We start from the raw sequence: 22,981 nt of genomic DNA, 5'->3' as shown, positions 1-22,981 counted from the left end.
TTATTTTCAAGATGTAATTTAAAAAAATATTTGTTTGTGTAGTTCTCTTTTTGCAACCTACTATGTTATTTTAAGCTTGAGTAAGTGTGCAGAGCAAAATGAACATCCCAACTTGTAATTTAAATAGTCTGTTCCTGTTGGAACTGTTTAGAACATACATTTGAATAGATTTTAGAGATTTTCAGAAATTTCTCAAATATTACATTTTGTGTCATGTTTTTGAAAAACCATACTGAAACAAACAAAAAAATGACTTGTTAATCAACTCCCAAATCGCTGACTCCCATTTGAGCTGTGATATTTCAAAAAGYCAATGTGATATACAGACCAATATGCCATGTGTAATATATAATATGCCAAATATAATATATTTAATTTTCCATGTATAATAATTATTGCTGCAAGGTGAAATCTTTTCAAAGTTAGGTATGCACAATACAAAGAGTTGGAGATGTGATAATACTGAGACAAACCACTGAAATCATGAGCATATGGTCAATCTTTGGAGGGTATTTTAATACCACAGTTACAACAACACAAAGATGACAAATTATATGGTATTGAAGTGAAGTCATCTACTCTCTTGCTGTACTGTATGTAGCCCCCTTCCTGCTCCAAGCAGGATACTAATACAGTTGCTACACAACAGGGTAATGTTAGCTCTCTTTGCCTGCACTCCAGTACGACAACAGGAGCTGTCCATGGTACCTAGAGAATAAAGACTGTCGTCCAGAGGGGGAGGTGAAATTACAAACTCCAGTTTATTTATTTGTGTAAAACTTGATTATTTAGTTCTATGATGATAAAATGATTGTTCTATAGGATATCAAGTGCCCTGCTGTGACTTGTTAACTTTGTCACTTTTCACTTGACAAATCTTTCCATAACTCAACAAATAGATTCAAACAGAGTTATTCAAGAAAAGAGCACTCTTTACTTTTCAATTTCCAGATTGAAGAGCAAGTCAAATATAGACAAAGTAGCTGTCATGCATTGTGAAACAATGCAAGCAGCAAAGAGTTACAGTAGCAAACATGGTGGTAAATATCCATCCAACATGTACTGTGTTACCTGTTTTTCCCCACTCAAACTTCACTTAGTTCATCTAGGGAAATGAATTATGTGGATTTAATTCAGCAAGGTTTCAGAAATGTTCCATCTGCTCTTGAGCAGCTGGGGAAAGGATACATGTAATTAATTACTTAACTTTTGAACAGTATTCCAGAGAAACTTTTGTATGATTGGGAATACATTTACAATCCTAAATGTACAACATAAATATGTATTTGTTATGACAATGCTGAATGATCCTTTTTGCTGCATGTGATTTGTTTGGGCCAAATTAATATCACTTGAATTGACAGAAAACAAGTATTTTTAATGCCTAAAACATAGGCCCTCTAATAGATCTATATGTAGAGGATTTCAGAAAGGAGGCACTAAAATACTGTCTGTTTAGTAACCCATGTTTGTCCTTTGGCTATATCAACTTAATTTGAAACCCACATAAATATATGCAATGGATTCTATATAATGATAAAGCAGTACTCCTCTGAAGATCAGTTTACTTAAGGTTATATCTGTTTTAAAATGAGTCTGACTGGGATAGACTATACATTCCTGGTTGCCATGTTGCAGTTAGAGGTTTCCTGATGCACAGACTATGAAGTATTTAGTGATAAATAGGAAATATTGAAATATTATATAAAATATGTATAGTAACCTAACCAAGATCATCTGAATATAATTGATCTATAAATAAATTACAGGTAGTATTCTTTTTAAAGAGAATACATGTAAAATMTTAGTTTTTTTTAGTGAGTGGTTTTATATGCTTGACATGGTGGCGCTATAAGCGATGTCCCTAATTAAAATTACATGGGATTTTTTTTCGCTCTTTTTTAATTCAAAATATATTTTGAATTTACCTTGATTGTAATGTTACCTCATTGGCTGTGGTTTTGTTTGTTGGCCTAACTATAAAGGATCTGCTTGTACCCTTGTGGGTTGAGAAGAATTAGGATTTATGAATTTATTTCCTCTGTTGTATTGTTTAAACAGCTTTGGTTTAGTTTTGATCCCTTCCTCTTGCCTTTGAGGCTGTTCCACGGTGTCAGCTGTTGACTGATAGTAAGAGAACTGCCTCACAGTGTGAATGAAAGAAAACTAGCGGTTGGTAAACACTGATAAGGGATAAATAGAAAGCGGTCAGGCAGAGATAGTTCTGTGGGAGCCCAGATTGTGTGCGGTCTGTTAAAATGAGATTCTGAGCCTGTCCCTGTCTCTTATACCCCCCCCCCCCCCCCCCTCTGCTGCGTTTGTCTGGAAAATCTCCAGTGACCCCGCACAACAGTCCCAGGCTGCACTATTCTCTTTTTGTGTTTTGTTTTCTAACAAGGGTCAAGTTGGCTGATAGACATGTCCCTGATGCTTATAGACAGCTGTCATGACTGCAAGTACTTACAATAATTAATGTTACATGGAATTATAGTTCTGCTGCACCAGAAACACAGCATCAGGGAAATAGTGAAAAGATAAGTATAATGTCTAGAACATTCTCTGAAAATGTCCAGCCTTTGTCTGTTTGACATTTTATTGTCGAATGGTTTCACTTCATGTTTCTTCACAATTCCTTTCAATGTTTTTTTTTTATCTACTTGTTTATGAAAGTTTTGGACTGAATTGAAATTAAATGTTGTAAGAGTTAATACTTTAATGATAAAAAGTGCAACGTTTGAACAATTTTGAACAAACTAATGCACATGCTTACTTACAGTACCAGTCAAAAGTTTGGACACACCTACTCATTCCAGGGTTTTTCTTTATTTTTATTATTTTCTACATTGTCGAATAATAGTGAAGACATCAAAACTATTAAATAACACATATGGAATCATATAGTAACCAAAAAAGGGTTAAACAAATCCAAATATATTTTCTATTTGAGATTATTCAAAGTAGCCACACTTTGGCTTTTGGTATTCTCTCGACAAGCTTCATGAGGTAGTCACCTGGAATGCATTTCAATTAACAGCTGGGCCTTGTTAAAAGTTAGTTTTTGGAATGTGTTTGAGCCAATCAGTTGTGTTGTGACAAGGTAGGGGTGGTATACAGAAGAAAAGCTTGGTAAAAGACCAAGTCCATATTATGGCAAGAACAGCTCAAATTAGCAAAGAGAAACGACAGTCCATCATTACTTTAAGACATGAAGATCAGTCAATCCAGAATATTTCAAGAACTTTGAAAGTTTTTCATTAACAGTCGCAAAACCATCAAGCGCTATGATGAAGCGGTCTCATGTGGACTGCCACAGGAAAGGAAGACCCAGAATTACCTCTGCTGCAGAGGATAAATTAGAGTTACCAGCCTCAGATTGCAGCCCAAATAAATGATTCACAGAGTTCAAGTAACAGACACATCTCAACATCAACTGTTCAGAGGAGACTGCGTGAGTCAGGCCTTCATGGTCGAATTTCTGCAAAGACACCAATAATAAGAAGAGACTTGCTTGGGCCAAGAAACACAAGCAATGGACATTAGACCGGTGGAAATCTGTCCTTTGGTCTGATGAGTCCAAATTTGACTCATCAGTGTCTTTGTGAGACGCAGAGTAGGTGTACGGATGATCTCTGCATGTGTGGTTCAAAAGTTTGGACACCTACACATTCAAGTGTTTTTCTATGTTATCACTATTTTGTACATTGTATAATAATAGTGAAGACATCAAAACTATGAAATAACACAATCATGTCGTAACCAAAAAAGTGTTGAACAAATCAAAATAAATGTTCTTTTAAATTCTTCAAAGTAGCCACCCTTTGCCTTTATGACAGCTTTGCACACTCTTGGCATTCTCTCAAACAGCTTCATCTGGAATGGTTTTCCAACAGTCTTGAAGGAGTTCCCACATATGCTGAGCAGTTGTTGGATGCTTTTCCTTCACTCTGCAGTTCAACTCATCCCAAACCATCTCAATTGGTTTGAGGTCGGGTGATTGTGGAGGCCAGGTCATCTGATGTAGCACTCCATCACTCTCCTTCTTGGTCAAATAGCCCTTACACAGCCTGGAGGTCTGTTGTGTCATTGTTCTATTGAAAAACAAATGATAGTCCCACTAAGTGCAAACCAGATGGGATGGCGTATCACTGCAGAATGCTGTGGTAGCCATGCTGGTTAAGTGTGCCTTGACTTCTAAATAAATCACAGACAGTGTCACCAGCAAAGCACCCCCACACCATCACACCACCTTCTCCATGCACCACCTTCTCCATGCTTCTCCATGCTTCTCCATGCTTCGTTACAACCACTGCAGTTGTAACGAAAAATCTCAAATTTGGACTCATCAGTCCAAAGGACAGATTTCCACCGGTCTAATGTCCATTGCTCGTGTTTCTTGGCCCAAGCAAGTCTCTTCTTCTTATTGGTGTCCTTTAGTATTGGTTTCTTTGCAGCAATTTTACCATAAAGGCCTGATTCACACAGTCTCCTCTGAACAGTTGATGTTGAGATGTGTCTGTTACTTGAACTCTGAGAAGCATTTATTTGGGCTGCAATCTGAGGCGCAGTTAACTCTAATGAACTTATCCTCTGCAGCAGAGCTAACTGTGGGTCTTCTTTTCCTGTGGCTGTCCTCATGAGCCAGTTTCATCATAGCGCTTCATGGTTTTAGCGACAGCACTTTGGATATTGACATTTTTGGGTATTGACTGACCTTCATGTCTTAAAGTAATGATGGACTGTCGTTTCTCTTTGCTTATTTGAGCTGTTCTTGCCATAATATGGACTTGGTATTTTACCAAATAGGGCTATCTTCTGTATACCACCCCTACCTTGTCACAACACAACTGATTGGCTCAAATGCATTAAGAAGGAAAGAAATTCCACAAACTAACTTTTAACAAGGCACACCTGTTAATTGAAATGCATTCCAGTTGACTACCTTATGAAGCTGGTTGAGAGAATGCCAAGAGTGTGCAAAGCTGTCATCAAGACAAAGGTGGCTAATTTGAAGAATCTCAAATCTATTTTGATTTAACACTTTTCATTCCACGTGTGGCATTTGACTGGTACCTGAGATACATACATAGAAACTGTATGTACATACATACATATACACTGTACATACATACATACATACATACATACATACATACATACATACATACATACATACATACTGTAAATACATAGCTACATATGTGGCAGGTAGCCTAGCGGTTTGAGCGTTGGGCCAGTACCAAAAGGTCTCTAGTCCGAATCCCAGAGCTGACGGGGGAAAAATAAGCCGATGTGCCCTTGAGCAAGGCACTTAACCGTATTTGCTCCAGGGTCGGTATTGTTAATGGCTGACCCTGGCCATGACCCCAATCTCCGAGGGTGCCTCAGAGGGAGTTGCAAAAAATGAATTTAAATTTCACACGTGTATAATGCGCACTTGTAATATAAGCATCCCCCAAATTATTATTACGTAGATACATACACAGATCTATAGTTACATACATGCATACACTAACTTATAAATGTATAAATATAATCACGTGTTCTAAATACATAAAGCCATGAACTGTCAACATCAAACCTCACACTGAATATCTACCATTTTTCAAGKCTATTTTAGGGGCAATCTATTCATTCTTTTGGTATAGATTTTTAAGGGGGATTCCATCTTTTATGTGATTTAAAATGACCTTCAGAGTTCTTACCTTGAGGGTCACCATGTGGTATATTTACACAGAAAATAATTCAGCCCATTGTAGCCCGCTAGCTAATGAGATTGGTCGTTTAGTGAATGACACAAAGGCTACAAAAAAAGCTTAGTGGCTCCGTTGAATATTACAGTGTCCTCGCACACACACACACACACACACACACACACACACACACACACACAAACCTCGCGGCAGTGACACACTGGACTAGCCTGGCTACCCACCCACCCCACCTCGATTTCCTTCTACACCATCACCTCCTTGATGTTACTATGAAAGGCAAAACAAAGGCTAACAGGGGCATGGTAAGTCAGGCTAACAATTCTGCCCTGTCGGAAATGTTAATGTCTCTGTGTCTACGTATGAGAGTGCGAGTGAGTGAGTGAGTGAGTGAGTGTATCTGTGCCTGTTTAGTGAATGCAGAGCTTTCAGTCTCAGAGTAAATAGTGCTCTCGACAGATAAATAGATTCATGAAAGGTTAGCGCAGTGCCTAAGGAGACTGTCACTTCCAGACATGTTGGCTAATGTGACAGAAGACAAGACCCAGCTGTTTCCTCTTGCTTGATTCCTAACTGTAACTTTACTCGCTAGCAACCCTCTCTTTTCTTTTCCCCCTGAACTTACGTCTGATGTCTTCTTTATGGAAGTACTGTAGTTTTGTCTTTTACCAGCTCTAATTACAGCTCTACTCAGAAAATATTATCAATGTATGTTTTTTAAGTTACTTGTGCGTTAGCTTCTATTTTCCATTACAGGACGGTAGTTTCATATTGACATATCTGGTTCGTGCATTCAATTCGTGTCCATAATAGTTTTWAAAATTAATTTCTGGCTTAGACATTTTGTTATTGCGCGTGAGAATTCAATATGTAGATGTTTTTTTGTATGTATAACCATACTCCTGAATTTGACATTTAGACCTGTCACTGCCTTGTACTTGTCCTATGCTTGCAGGTACTCTCAACAGGTTTAAGCTGGTTGTTTTACATATAAGTATATTATGTATCCTATATCATTTATATTGTATCAAAATAACATGCACGACCGGCAGACTGCATAGTGGGTTAAAGTCCATATTTTTTATTAAACCCTAGAGTTAAGTCAAATTTACATTTTATTGATGCGTATAATCATAATCACAGACCATCTGCTGATCTGGCAAGCTCGGTTCAAACTCACAAAACAGTCCTGCTAACCTTTAAGTACAAAATACTATAGTCAGGGTTTAACTCGGCTATCCCGGAAGAATGTGTGTGTTAGAGGAGATTGTATAGATTTTGCATAATGCTTCATTCAGATCCTCTAMGGCTGCTCCTGCCATGTGTGTTATATATATCACAATCACTTCGATAACCACCATGATATTAAGCATGATCAATGTTAGCAACAGCCTGGCTAAGAGTACACATTACTAACTTTTTGACACATGTAGTACTACAACCTGCATTGCCATGGTTTCAGGCATTTAACTGCACAGAGGTTTTGTATTATTTCACTATTTTTCCTGGTTTGGAATAATGTTGATAAAATGATCAATGAAAACTTATTTTCTTTTCACATTTAGAATAAGTAAATTACAACACTTTTATAACAATTTTCTTGCCTGATGGTGAATTTCTTATTTTTTGAAAAAAGGCATCTCTATAAGGCATAAAATACTTATGTACAACTCATTCCAAACAAAGCTTACGCAGACTGAGAATTCATATGCCAGAGGTAAATCCCAGTTAACACGGATTTATACTGGCATGAGTTAAAGGACTAGAGTTTGTAATCCAGGTGGCCAGGGGATTTTGCCACACAGTGAAATCACTTAAAACTCCCCCAACGTCCTGAGCCATGGAGCTCAGAGAGCTGGGAGATTTTTCTGAATTTATGACAGCACAGCTGAACTCTTTCTGTGTGCCGTGCTCATGCATCGTGTTGCAAGCGCCTGTCCACCTGTGTGTGTGTGTGTGTGTGTGTGTGTGTGTGTGTGTGTGTGTGTGTGTGTGTGTGTGTTGTGTGTGTGTGTGTGTGTGTTGTGTGTGTTGTGTGTGTGGTGTGTGTGTTTATTTTGATAATTTACTTCCTTTTATATACTCAATTAGTAAGATTGGGAGCCAGTTAACAACATGAGACCTTGACAGATTGGTATTATCCCCCTTTGACAGGGCGAGTGGATAGTATTGGGAATTCAGCGTCCCATCTGCATAAACAGAAATACATGTTTGTAGCTGAAAGTAAAGGATAATGGCCTCTATTTTAACAGCCGTTGACTCCACCTCTTCATTAGTAAAGTGACCAAGTGGTTATTGGAATAATTTCCCTTTTTCCAAGTTTCTCTCTATGAGCTCCATGTACTGTGAATGTTTGGATGTGTGTGGCTGTGGAGGATGAGAAGACGGGAATAGTTTGTGTGTTTGTATGTGCGTGCGCATGTTTGCGTGCATTTGCATGTACGTGCACACTTAACGTGTGTGTGTTTGGAGGACAGGACAGAGGAGCAGAGATGGAGTGGAGTTGTTTAATGACAGGAACAGCTGACTTGTTTAGAGAGCAGTGAAAGGTAATTAACCCTGGGAAAACTACAGCTGCCATGCGAGCTGTTCACTTCAGTGCAATCTGATTAGGAATCAATGCTTCAGCGCTGCCTGGCTCCTTTCAGACACACTGTGTGTGTCTGTGTGTGTACTGTGTGTGTTTTTTCTAGGTAAACTTTTCCCACCCGGAGGCCTCTGGGCACGGGAGACCTGCCTTTTGTGGCACAGGATTAGCTCGAACGGTTACTACGTTTCTCCAAATTACCGACCACCTGGTAGCATTCAGGCAACCCTCCTCCTGCATGAAAAGGGTCTCCTTGGAAAAAAACAATGGCCAGGATTACTCTGTAGTGATGACAGACACCCGGGCTGGAACTTCTTGTCCCCCAAACACCTGTCAATGAATTAGTCCTTGTTAGTGTTTTGAAAAACTTATGTTCAATAACGATTTGAAAGGTGCAAACTAATGTAGCATACAGTATTCGCACCCTTTGACTTTCCCCCCATAATTTCAAAGTGGAACTCTGTTTTTGGACATTTTTACAAATGAATAAAAAATGTAAGCTGAAATGTCTTGAGTCAATAAGTATTCAACCACTTTGTTATGGCTAGTCTAAATACGTTTAGGAGTAAACATGTGCTTAACAAGTCACATAAGTTATAATGACTAGCTCATCTCTGTACCCCACACATACAATTATCTGTAAGGTCCCTCAGTTGAGCAGTCAATTTCAAACACAGATTCATCCACAAAGACCAGGGAGGTTTTCCAAAGCCTCGCGAAGAAGGGCACCGATTGGTAGATGGGTACAAATAAAAAAGCAGACATTTAATATCCCTTTGAGCATGGCGAGGTTATTAATTACACTTTGGATGGTGTATCCACCCAGTTATTACAAAGCTACAGGCGTCCTTCCTACCTCAGTTGCTGGAGAGGAAGGAAACCTCTCAGGGATTTCACCATGAGGCCAATGGTGACTTTAAAACAGTTACAGAGTTTAATGGCTGTGATAGGACAAAACTGAGGATGGATCAACATTGTAGTTACTCCACAATACTAACCTAAATTACAGAGTGAAAAACAATAACCAAAACAATAACCTAAAACATAAAACAAATTTCTTACCAAGACAACATTGAATGCTCATGAGTTGCCTAGTTAAGGTTTTGACTTAAATCAGCTTGAAAATCTATGACAGAGCTTGAAGAATTAAAAAAATATATATATTGCAAATATTGTACAATCCAGGTGTGCAAAGGGCTTACAGACTTACCCAGAAAGACTCATATCTGTAATCACGGTCAAAGGTGATTCTAACATGTTTTGACTCAGGGGTGTGAATACTTATGTAAATGCAATATTTCTGTGTTTCATTTTCAATAAATTAGCTAACATTTCAATTAACATGTTTTCACTTTTTCATTATGGGGTATTGTTTGAATCTGGATGAGAGAAACAAATGTAATCAATTTTGAATTCAGGCGGTAACACAACAAAATGTGTAATAAGTTAAGGGGTATGAATACTTTCTGAAGGCACTGTAGGTGTTAATTGATTGTGTAGAAGCTGCAATCCTGTGATATAGGTTTAATTTCCTTTGGGTTATTATTAGTCTTGGTAGTTATAGATTGCATGGTAGCAAACCATTCCTTAAAACAAAGCAATATGCTGTTTTTGAATATTCAACATTTCTGTTCTGATTGAGATTGATATTTGATAATTAATTGCAATTCATCTAAAAATCCATCTTTCATAGAATAATAGAACTATAAAAGTGCCCCAAATTTAGTGAAAAAAATGTCTCTCTGATGGCGGAACAAGAAGAAGAACCAATCTGGACTTTGTGCCACTGTGACTGTGGACCTGGTCCAGATTAACTCAATTTAGAAGGGAAGGCTTTGGGATGACTTTGGAAAGCGATTACAAGATTTTTAAATCACCTCAGCGCAGGTGTCACCGTCTGACTCTTTTATGGGGTGCTTTGCTAACTGGTTCCAATAACAAGTTTCCCCTGTAGTTATGCCATCATAACAAATCATTGAAGCGATAGTGGCTGGCCAGCCAGGCTCCTAATTGTCTGTTAAGAATTCTGTGGAGCCTCGTTCTCTTTATTGAAGCTTCTCAGTCTTGGGGAAGTGATAAGACAGAAGCCAGTTTGTAGAGCCCCGTATAAAAGTACTCATTTGGCATGAGACAAACACTTTGCTTGGCGGCCAGGATGGCTGCATTGGAGACGGTAATGTCTGAAATCACAGTTGTTTCTGGAAGTCCGGAAGCGCCCCTCTATGAGGATTTTGGTGTATAAAAAGTGCCCACTGATCAGATGATATTCTGTTTCCCTTTTACTGTATTTATGTGAATGGATTGGTGTTCTACACTTTGGCGATTGTTCATATGTTTTCTCTCCTTCTCACTCTCTCTTTGAACTTATATTATCAGTATAGAAATAGCGTGGAATTGGGCAAGTCCGGTATGGTTACCTCCATACCTTACCTGGCTTAGCTTGTGTTAGTCTCTTGAGCCTATTTGCTGTCACTGTCCACAGTTGGTTCCACTGTATTTAGCACCATTCTATCATCTTCTCATGGTACTGAATATACAATCTTTCATTGGAAGAGGTATACTGTGAGATTTTTGATGGGATGAGTTTGGAGCGTTACAAAGAGAACTACATTGTATGATACTTTAAACTTGTATAGCCCTTAAGACTATTTTCAGTACAATTGGAGCTCACAGAGGTGTTGCTTGAGAGGTCAAACTATTAGTTCAATAATATCTTTATTAATTCTGCATCATAAGAAAGTCAACAATAACTGAAAATCTTGGGACCCATTTGTTTATATTTAAGGAATATTAAATATATTACTTTTATAGGAACATTACCCTATTATTATTTTCAAGAGTTTATAAAATGCATTTGTATAAAAAAAGAATCACCATCATTTTAAGCGCCGGCATTGATATGAATAGGAAAATCAGAGCCCCCCCCCCCKCCCTTCTCGCTTTCACCCTCCCCCTCCTAAAACGTTTCTTAGCTATTATTCTAATGTCCAGCTGCTAGCTTTTAAACAGAGGGCATCTGATGGCTGCTTGGTCGCAGCACCGCAAATGAAAATAATTTTTTCAAAAACTTGTTTATCAAAATCGTCTCTTACGCTATGAATGAATTAGCATTTCAATGAAAGGTGGTGAAATCAGTTGTGTTCCTTATCATCATATACCATTTCAGTTTGGCTCTCCACTGACAAGGAATCACTGTCTGCACACAAGCAACCAGCGTTATTGTAAAGCGCACCTTTTTTGTTTAAAAACACTACGTATTGCTGATTCTAAGCACGGTGGAGGATAACAAAAACCCAACCGGTCCTATTTTACATATACAAATATGATCAGTTTACCGTATACACTTAGACATTCATTACAAGGAAATATGAAAGTAAATTGTACTATCTATCGTTTGCTGTTTGCACTTTATTATTCAGAAACAGAAAACACTTAGCATGTCAAATTAATCTGGAAATTATTCCCGGGGTAAACTATAAACACAGAAGTTACCCCGCACATTTACCCTCCTTTTTTCTCCTTCTTCTAGATCAGAGTGTAATTGCCAGTAATCAGGTCTGTTTGCTGCTGATAAAACCTCTCTGAATGCGAGGAACCCTCTTTGTGTGATGACTCAATTATGCCAGAAGTGGCTCATCAAACCTGGCCCATCAGCTGCTTTAATAAATAAGGAGGAAAACTTGCTGCGGGCGCATTATAATTCCATTCATTCCATAATTAAATTCATTCCAGTTTTAACCCTTCATTCGTATAGTCTGCCTCTGGAAGAGGAAACAAAAACAAGGGAGGAGGGGAGGGAGCGGGTACTGAACAGACAGTGACCTTGCATAGAGCATCTACCCATCCCCATAATTCAAAATGATACTGCTGAAGAAAGGTTAAGAGAAAAGGCTCAGTGAGAAGAGAATGGATGGTATCAGTTCAGATAGAGCCCTTCTGTCTGCATGCATTGTTTCCACACAGCTTTAGACAGTAATTATGTTAAAAGTGTAATCTAATCATAGCAGTTGGTTGGGGGAGTATGCGGGAGCTGACATTTTAAAACCTTATTTGGTGTTATTCTCATTTGCCTAGCTATCATCTTGCATCTGCCCCAATCTAAAGGAAATGTAAGCAAAGTAATTCATGTTTATGGTCTTCGCACTTTTACTTACCCAACTGTAAGGTTTTATTGTTTTCTAAATTAAGTACCACTAGTACCATTGACTCAGTTTTACTTTATCACTATAGTGTCTGTTAATTACATGAGGGTGTCCCAAGTGCAGGGATAAGCTGGGAACAAGGGGACATTTGAATGACTCAAGGTTAATGATGATTATTATTATACTAATGAATATCACTATTAGTTGGAGCAGTAGCTTTACAGTAGTTGTTGGGATGGGTAAAAATTGTAACAGCACCACTTGTATTGATGGTGACATACAAGTACCGTTTGGCTTAGGAATCATCCACAGTATTAGTTGTCATAGTTGCACAGATGTAGGATCTTCATTTGACCAGTTTCTCACAGCAGGAAAATAATCCTGCAGCAACAGGAAATGTGAATTATTGTGTGGATTATAATTAATGGAAATTTCTGTAGGGGTTGGTCCATTTTTTTGTGAGGGCAAATCAAGTCTTTAGAAGCCTTTTTAAACTGTGAATACACTACACGTTTGCATTTCCTGCTGTGCAGGGTGTTCAAAAAAGGGGCTCCCGAGTGGTGCAGCGGTCTAAGGCACTGCATCTCAGTGCTTGAGGCACTACACTACTGGTTCGATTCCAGGCTGTATCACAACCTGACGTGATTGGGAGTCCCATAGGGCGCCGRACAATTGGCCCAGCGTCGTCCGGGTTAGAGTTTGGCCGGGGTAGGCTGTCATTGTAAATAAGAATTTGTTCTTAACTGATTTGCCTAGTTAAATAAAGGTTAAATAAATGTTAAATAGAAACTTAAAAAAGAAAGCTCCTACACCTGTAGTAGTAGTTGTTTTAAACAGTAGCAGGTAGCTTCAGTTTCAGCAATATACAAAACTGCATGACCTTGTCAATAGTTGATTTCCAACAACACAAATAACCTCATACTTGTATATTTAACCACTTGTAGTTTGTATGGCTATGATGAACAATAATTATGAACAATAATATGCTTGATTGCATTTATATTTTGAATTAGAGCAGGGAAAACCACAGTTGGATCCAAAGTAACAGATCCAACGTATAAGCAGTCCCCATTCAACCCCTCTCCAAACGGTGTGTGAGGCCATGGTTATTCATGACTGTTGGACTGGGAAGCCTTCTCCTCTCCCAGTCTCAGTCAGTCACAGCCCATTCTCTCCTATCCTCTGTGGTGGGAAAGGTAGCAGATGGAATAGGGTGGGGAATGGGCTGGTCCCAAGGACAGCATGCAAAGCAGCCAGATTAGCACATAGAGAATCACATAGAAACCCTGCGCATCAGGCATTAGGCAACTCTGCTCAGTATCCCCAGAGAAATCTGTTCTATACATGGGCAAATAGTCCTCAGAGAGCAAGACGTTATTTGTCTATTTGTGTTGGGGGGCAGGAAAATGATTCAGCAGATGACAAACCCACCAGCCTTCCTTAAATAGTAGTGAGTCTCTTTTTTCTTTTTCTTATGCTAATGATTCCGAGTCCCCCCCTTTTGGTTTGCAGAGGGGAAATGCTCTGAGTGCTGTAATTAAGATGTTTTTTTCTTTTTCTTTTTTCCCCCCAAAGCTAACAGAAATAAATAATTCCTGTAATAAGATCTGTGAAGTGAAGAGGCTTAATGTACTCATTGTGTTTGTCCTTGTTTTCCCTCTTGGATGTTTTGTGTTAATTAGACTGTGAGCAATTTGATCTCTGTCAAGCAATCAATTTGCATATTGGTCCTTATTCAACCATGTGAGGTATTATCTTGTTTCCTGCCCGTCAATATCTCTGACTGACTGCACGTTCACCAACAATGTCTGTCACCAACAGCACCTTTAGCATTGAGGACAATATTATCAATATGATTAATTAGTTAACCAACCTACAGTATACTACAATTTAGATGGAAAACTTGGAAATTGAGAATTAGTAAAAAGTTAGTTTCTTTCCACTCCACATTTGATTTGTAGGCCTATATCTATTTTTATTAAAGGTATATTTAAATTTTTTTGTTACAGAGAATGAATTTCATGCTCACATCCTGAAAAAAGTCAAGAATTGTGCACAAATCGACCACGGTGGACTGCGTGGACCTTGCAGCACGTCGTATATATTTCCAAGAAAACTGCAAGTAAAGGTAGGCTTAATATAATTTGATGATCTATTTTCCAGTGATGGGTTTGGGTACTATACATTTGGATGAAAGAGCATGGAGCTAGTTGATGCCCTCTACAATAAGGTTGAAAGAAAGCCAAGTTCATGTTCCTGAAAAAAAAAAAAAGAGTATATTTTACCAATTCACTTTATCTGTGAACGGATATAGTCATGCATTTGTATGGCTAATGGAAGTGGTAGCCATGATGTTCTGGATAAGCAGCATGTTTAGCAGTGTCGTGTCAATGCTCTTTTGAGCCCTGCAAAATATGAGACACAGATATTGTTTTACATATGCAGGGATGTGGGTGTTTGCAGATTTTGTATATTCGATATGTAGCTAACTTTGTTGAGTCTGCTGCTTTATTTTTATACCACAGCACTTGTATTGTAGCCTACTGTACGTTGAATGTGACCATGCCTCCCAGGCTGCATTTAGACAAGCAGCCCAATTCTGATCTTTTTTTCACTAATTGGTCTTTTGACCAATCAGATCAGCTATGAAAAAGATCTGATGTGATTGGTCAAATGACCAATTAGTGGAAAAAATATCAGAATTGGGCTGCCTGTGTAATCGTAGCCCCAGTGTTCTACTTTTGAAAGCCGTTCCTAAGTCCAAAATGGCTGGCTGAAACCATGACAATGTCCAGACAGCCTTGGATAAAAATAGTATGACCATAATGTCCACCGTAAAGAAATGGGAAAACATTTTGTACTGACCAATGACCACCAAAGATCTATCATGTGTATGTGTTATAGTTTTGTGCAGTGTCAGGAATATATAACACAAACAAATCCCCGCCTGAGAGTGTAGTAAATATTTAATACAAACAAAGCCTTATTTGAATAGCATGTACTGTATCTACAGTATTTGTTCTGCCTGTGTAAATATATTCATTGAACGTCATGTGTTCTCTGCATGTCTACTTCTCTCTCTCTTACTCGTAAACATCTATAGGAGATTTCCACGTTGCTCCATTACTTCTGATTCATCCTCTGCAGAATTAGATACAGCTTTGAGTTTGTGAAGGACCAACAATAGCTTTTGTCGAATGGGTGTCAAAAGCACATGCTCTATACCCTCTCAGAACCTCTGTGCTGCTCACAAACCAGAACATATCATACTTGAACACAAAAAGTTTGAGCTGTTTTTCCATCTCCCCTCAGATGACAATCAATCACATTTATTTACATCAGCTGATGTCACAAAGGGCTGTACAGAAACTCAGCCTAAAACCCCAAACAGCAAGCAATGCAGGTGTAGAAGCACGGTGGCTAGGAAAAACTCCCTAGAAAGACTAGATACAGGCCTTTGAAGGAATACAGTATGAACGTTCTATTGAACGTTCTAACAAACATATTGTGCGCAGTTGAAAAAGCATGAACTGACAAAATATCAGTCAAATGTATACTCCTCAGGGTCAAAACCAAGTTCATCAGGTATCTTACGAAGATAGAAGCATTATTATATTCAATATAGTATTTTCAATATATTCAAATAAGTATTTTCAAAATACATGATATTCTGGCTTTACTTGTAAGATAGAGGAATTTAAATGGTTCATGTACAGAGCATTAATAAGGCATTAAATCAGAGGTTATGTTATGAAATATTTAAAAAGTGTTTAAAACAAGTAGATTTGCATAATGTGAGTGTTGCCTCTCAATAACACAGAAGTGCCTAATGTGAAAATATTAGTCAATCTGTGAAATTACACTATCTGAATTTGAAATTAATTTGTATTATTGTAGACATTTAACACATACACTATCTATACAAATCTTGTTTAATAAAATCAAGTTACTCACTCATTTTGTATGAATTTATATATCTCTTGTCTGTTTGTTTGTCTGTTCATACGATGATGGAAAAATTGTAATGAACTAATGAGGTAAATGAGTTTTTACAGAATGTAATCTATAGTGTTTGGGTAGTTGTTTGTCTCAATAGGGCCCCTAGTAATCAAAAGTAATGAACCTATTATGAGCAGGTCCTCCGAGGGCCCGGCGTGGCATTGAAGAGTGTGGCACATAAAAGGTTTATTAAAGTAAATTAAGGTCCATCACTGCCACACCTGCTCCCCTATTATAAATGTATGACAGGTCAGTGCCTTCAATCACAACAGCAAACCAGAGAGAGGAGTCATGTTTCCCATTACCAGGAAAAGTAACAGCGTATCTATCCTGTGACTCACAAATTTCACTGGCCTGTGACCACTATACACTGCCATCAGCCCAGAATAATTACCTTTAATAGGTTTTATTTGGGATCCACATGAGAAATGGTGGCGAGGGAGAGTGGATGGATTTGAACAACTATTTTGGTCTAAACACACTGCTGTCTGTCTGTGTACCACCACCTGCACTTTAATGTCATTATTTTGCATTATGATGTTTTTTCCACCTCCAAAGTTTATTTTGTTTTATTAACTTCACCTTCGGTTGGTGTTTTGCTTTTACATGCGTTTTCATGACTACACCCATTAAATGCRGCAGATAATCAACACGTAAATACATAAATGTTCTGAGAAATATAGGGTAATGTTGATAGGAAGGTTCAAAGTTACTTCAAATAAACTTCAACCACTAACGTCAAGAACCCTCAAATTGGATGGATACAGCATCTGCTGAGCAAATGTTAACATCATTATTCCAGTCCCAGTTGTCAATATTAACAGAATCTGTATTTTGTTAGAAATGAGTGTTACATGCTAAAGAATACATTGTGTGTTCTTTATCAACAGATGGATTCAGAAGGAGAGGAAAACACACTCCAAACATGCAACGGTGGTAAAGGTGAGCAGCGTTGACAACTCTTACCATGTTCAAGCAAGCCCATCAATAGCAGTAACTGAGCACTTCAGCAATTCACGCACATTCCACTTATACATCTATGGGGTCTAGGGAGGAATCAGTTCAACAATCCAACTTTACAACTGTCAGTTTTACAAATTATCTTACCAATTTGAAGAGCACTGCATTGCCATTATTTTATTCAGATGGGGAATTACTTCATCAAATTGGAACTGTGGCTCAAATTCGTTAAGGAGTGAATATATATAGTGTGATTGAAAACCCCTAGACAGGGGGATGCCATTATGCTAGTGTTCCAAGCCTCTAAGGTCTGGCTGGTGGCACCAGAGCCATTACTATGTCTGGGAAATTCATGGAAGCTTTATTATGGGGTTGTGCTTCATGGGAATACGGTGGACTTGAATGAGAATGAGATTTGCATCTGTGGTGCATGGCCCTCAGGGAAAATCGATTTGCCTTTTCAGATCATGTTGTCAAAGCTGTCAGGAGGATGAGCTACAGCAGATCTCAGAAAGAGGAGAGCAGATTGGGGTTGTGGATATTACAACAAAAAAAAAATCTATATAAAGGGTATCTTGACGATGATTTTAATCATATCAGAAGGCTTTTGTTGAAGTAAAATAGTTCATTATAAAAGGTTGCAAAAAATCTATTTTGATAAGTAGCTGTAAAAGTAATCTTTTCATAGAACATTTGATAGAGTACAATCCAAAATCATACTAGGGGAACACCCCACTACCATGAGTGTAGTCGGCCCACAGTGTATTCATTCACAACTGCTTATCAAAAACATGGAGCTAGTACAGTAGATCGGTAGCTTTGATCGGGATTGTGTTTCCCCAGTAGCCAGATGCGTAGTCACTCCACAGTGGAAATGTAAACATTACTATTTACCTGACGTACTTCTGTTTCTGTTTACAGTTCCAGCTGACTGCATCACCCAGGCTCCAAGGTAAGAGTTCACGACCTCTTTGTGAAAATAAACACTTACAGGTAACCTCTAATACACCCCAGGTTTCTATGCCCTTGCATACAGAATGAAATAGGCATCCTTTGTTCGTAGATGTGGTATGCTGGCCATTCTCTTATCTTGATAATACCGGTTATAATTGAATTTGGCCCTGTAGCTCTTCACTGCGCTTCTAGGTACTTAATTTGTATTAATCATCTCAACCATATACAGTTTCTTCAACCTCATGTTGACCTTTTTTCACTCTAGTTACAAAAAAACACTTGTTTTTACTTTCTGAATCCTGAAATACAGTTGGGGAATAAACTGACAATGTTACATTTTACGTTCACTTTCAGTTCGAAGTTTTCAGATGAACCCCAGTAACGGCTATGGCCTTTTGTTGACCCTGTTGCTCTTTTTATTCATTCATCTCCCCACAACAGCACATATGGGTCTATGGCTGCTAGGAAGAGGCTCGCCCAGGAAGGGGTGCAGGGCGCCCCCGTCAACAAGAGAAAGTCTCTCCTGATGAGGCCCCGCCACTACAGCCCCAGTGAGGCGTGCTGTGAGGAGGAGAACGAGGACCTGGCACCGCCACAGGACAAAGAAGAGCTGAGGAACATTGACACTCCAGCAGGTAGACAGATGTCCTGTTGTTTGTCTGTTTTGATGAACAATTGACGCTGAATTTTAAAATCCCATCTGTTGCATTCATATTTCCCTCCTTCTCTATTGCCTGTCTGCTCGCCATCAGCCAGACCCCATAGTCATTGTGTATTGGAAGTGAAAGACGAGACTGCTGGGTTCACATTAGTTGTGTCTGTCTCACGTCCTCAGTCCTACTTTTGACAGCTTATCTGCCATGATATTTTTGGCATGGCTTTTCCCCCTATTTTTGATGAGGCCAGATTTCAGACTCATCCTTTTCTTTTTGTCTGTGTTTGGTTTTTCTGAAAAGCCATTCAAAAATGGGTTGAAAACACAGAGAATTGAATAATGATCATGTCTGCTTTAGGCCATTCTAATTAGAATGTCATCTGTTGATGTTTGTTTAGTAAAGTGAGTTGAGTTTAGAATATACACACGATTTATTGATTATTAACACAAGCTAATGTTGCATCTTAAACAGAACCAGGTTCCCTTCTGAAGTATGCTATTGCTTAACCATCTTCTTATAAAGCCAATGTCACTGATACAATAGAATAAATTAGTGATTATTTGTCGAAAGATACTAAGACCAAGGTGCGTACTCAACAATGACATAAGGAAATGTTTGTTTATTTCATTGAACCCCCCCCCCCCCCAAAGCAAAACATTTCTATTTCCAAATGAATTGAATTTTGAGCATTTTGGCAACAATACCCATGCTTTACATGTGCATTCTCACCCACTATAATCTGCACTTATTTGGTATAGTTTTAACGATGTAACTAAGCAACAAACGTAATTGTCCCCTTCGAAAGCTTTTGTTAGGCCCTCTAACACAGTCCAAATATACATAATTAGGCATAATGTCTACAGCTCATTATAGTACACATGTGGGTAGTTAAATGGACCAAGAGAGTAGCTCAATGAATTGTGCGGATTAATTGGAAATGGAATGTATTTGTTTCTGGGGTTCATATAACATTACAATTATCATAACCCTTTCTGCACTAGCTTCGCTATCTGTTTTTTTCCCTTTGATATCTTTCTTTGTTCATATACCTCCCTCTCATGGTCTGTTTGTGTTTCAAGCAGAGCTTTTATGTGTCTGTATTCAGTCACCACTACCTACTTGTACTGTATTATAACCTTTTAATCAAGAAAAGTTGATCTTTTTTATCAAAAGAAGGCACCTGCAAACAGCAAGCCCTATACAATACAGTGAACATGTATCAAAAGGCAGGCAACACAAAGCAATGACTGAACATTGTGTGATTAACATAAGCCTACATACATTTGTAAATATATTTTTGTCACAATCAGGTCTGGGGATATTTTATGTGAAATGTCGATGACAGTTAAAGTGGATAGAAAAAGCAATAAGAATGTAACAGCGGGATACTGTTCATATCTGCATTTTAAAACAAGAGGGAAAAATAAGCCGCTAATTTGGTCGAGCCGCACTGCGTTCAACTCCAGCCAAGCTCCAACCACACTGCAGAGCGCCTGTAATGGCTATTCTGGAGTACAAACTGTTCACCTGTTCCAATACACAAACCACAGGAGGGATCCATGTTTTTCTCTCCCATGCGGTCTCTTTTCCACTGCACTTCTCACTGTGTGTGTACAGTTGAAGTCGGAAGTTTACATACACTTAGGTTGGAGTCATTAAAACTCGTTTTTCAACCACTCCCCAAATGTATTTTTAACAAACTATAGTTTTGGCAGGTCGGTTAGGACATCTACTTTGTGCATGACACAAGTAATTTTTCCAACAATTGTTTACATACAGATTATTTCACTTATAATTCACTGTATCACAATTCCAGTGGGTCAGAAGTTTACATACACTAAGTTGACTGTGCCTTTAAACAGTTTGGAAAATTCCAGAAAAGGATATCATGGCTTTAGAAGCTTCTGATAGGCTAATTGACATAATTTGAGTCAATTGGAGGTGTACCCGTGGATGTATTTCAAGGCCTACCTTCAAACTCAGTGCCTCTTTACCTGACATCATGGGAAAATNGTGGATGTATTTCAAGGCCTACCTTCAAACTCAGTGCCTCTTTACCTGACATCATGGGAAAATCAAAAGAAATCAGCCAATACCTCAGAAAAAAAATTGTAGACCTCCATAAGTCTGGTTCATCCTTGGGAGCAATTTCCAAACGCCTGAAGGTACCACGTTCATCTGTACAAACAATAGTACGCAAGTATAAACACCATGGGACCACGCAGCCGTCATACCGCTCAGGAAAGAGATGCGTTCTGTCTCCTAGAGATGAACGTACTTTGGTGCAAAAAGTGCAAATCAATCCCAGAACAACAACAAAGTACAAAAGTATCTAAATCCACAGTAAAACGAGTCCTATATTGACATAACCTGAAAGGCCGCTCAGCAAGGAAGAAACCACTGCTCCAAAACCGCCATAAAAGAGCCAGACTACGGTTTGCAACTGCACATGGAGACAAAGTTCGTACTTTCTGGAGAAATGTCCTCTGGTCTGATGAAACAAAAATAGAACTGTTTGGCCATAATGACCATCGTTATGTTTGGAGGAAAAAGGAGGAGGCTTGCAAGCCGAAGAACACCATCCCAACCGTGAAGCATGGGGGTGGCAGCATCATGTTGTGGGGGTGCTTTTCTGCAGGAGGGACTGGTGCACTTCACAAAATAGATGGCATCCTGAGGGAGGAAAATTTGGTGGATATATTGAAGCAACATCTCAAGACATCAGTCAGGAAGTTAAAGCTTGGAAGCAAATGGGTCTTCCAAATGGGCAATGACCCCAAGCATACTTCCAAAGTTGTGGCAAAATGGCTTAAGGACAACAAAGTCAAGGTATTGGAGTGGCCATCACAAAGCCCTGACCTCAATCCTATAGAACATTTGTGGGCAGAACTCAAAAAGCGTGTGCGAGCAAGGAGGCCTACAAACCGGACTCAGTTACACCAGCTCTGTCAGTAGGAATGGGCCAAAATTCACCCAACTTATTGTGGGAAACTTGTGGAAGGCTACCCGAAACGTTTGACCCAAGTTAAACAATTTAAAGGCAATGCTACTAAATACTAATTGAGTGTATGTAAACTTCTGACCCACTGGGAATATGATAAAATAAATAAAAGCTGAAATAGTAAGATTTATCTACTATTATTCTGACATTTCACATTCTTAAAATTAATTGGTGATCCTAACTGACCTAAAACAGGGAATCTTTACTAGGATTAAATGTCAGGAATTATGAAAAATTGTGTTTAAATGTATTTGGCTAAGGTGTATGTAAACTTCTGACTTCAACTGTATGTGTGTGTCATCCATCTGTACAAAAATAAGTTATTTTCTGTCTGCTCTGTTAATTGTAACTAAACATAACTGACTTTTAATCTTTGTTGAACAGGCTGATATTCGTATGCCTTTGTTTAGAATTAAATGTCTCTAGCAACAAAAAGATTATCAGCCACGTCATTGCATGTCTCAAAAAATCCAGCTTCATATTTTGCATCAAAAAAGGAGTTTAACCATGTCTATTTCATTCACCTACTTCCTCTGTTGCTGGTCTGTCTTCACCTGCCTTGTATTGTGGTAGTGAATATACATCACATCCCTACATTTACACAATCCAAAATCATATGCTTCAAAACAAAAGCCGTTTTTTTTGGCAGAGGTTCGCCAGTCAGAGCGCTACACTTCCTGCATTTAGCAGCTTTTATTTTGAGGGATTAAGTTGTATACTATGACCTGATAATGACTAGTAGTATCGGTTTGATAATGCCTTTATCATCCTCAGTGGAATCCACTTACTAGATTATATAGCCTACAGAATTGCATCCTAAATTATCTCCAGATCTATCAACCTATTGGATCCCCCCCTCTTACATTTAATTTGCTCTGTGACGTCTTAAGAGGATAGATCTACTCCGTACTGTACAGCCTACTTATGATTTATAGAGTAAACACTCTTATGGCCTCAATAAAGAGCTTTAGCAC

General features: G+C 38.5%; 1 protein-coding gene across 8 annotated transcripts in view; it reads left to right on the top strand.

Annotated features, from left to right (window-relative positions):
• The window catches only part of LOC111956814 (suppression of tumorigenicity 18 protein), a 63,760-nt gene that overhangs the window by 20,747 nt on the left and 20,032 nt on the right, over nucleotides 1-22,981 (top strand). For 7 of the 8 annotated variants that reach the window (XM_023977459.3, XM_023977461.2, XM_023977460.2 and 4 more), the window contains 4 exons: nucleotides 14,447-14,565; nucleotides 17,327-17,378; nucleotides 18,318-18,348; nucleotides 18,792-18,985. In XM_023977459.3, the coding sequence (XP_023833227.1) occupies nucleotides 14,447-14,565; nucleotides 17,327-17,378; nucleotides 18,318-18,348; nucleotides 18,792-18,985 (396 nt within the window). Of the gene's footprint in view, nucleotides 1-5,921; nucleotides 6,014-14,446; nucleotides 14,566-17,326; nucleotides 17,379-18,317; nucleotides 18,349-18,791; nucleotides 18,986-22,981 lie in introns of those variants that run through there. The other variant, XM_023977464.2, reaches the window with a different exon arrangement.

Source organism: Salvelinus sp. IW2-2015, linkage group LG32 (genome assembly GCF_002910315.2).
Source record: "Salvelinus sp. IW2-2015 linkage group LG32, ASM291031v2, whole genome shotgun sequence".
Taxonomy (NCBI): Eukaryota; Metazoa; Chordata; class Actinopteri; order Salmoniformes; family Salmonidae; genus Salvelinus; species Salvelinus sp. IW2-2015.
This window is presented reverse-complemented; position numbering and strand designations above follow the sequence as displayed.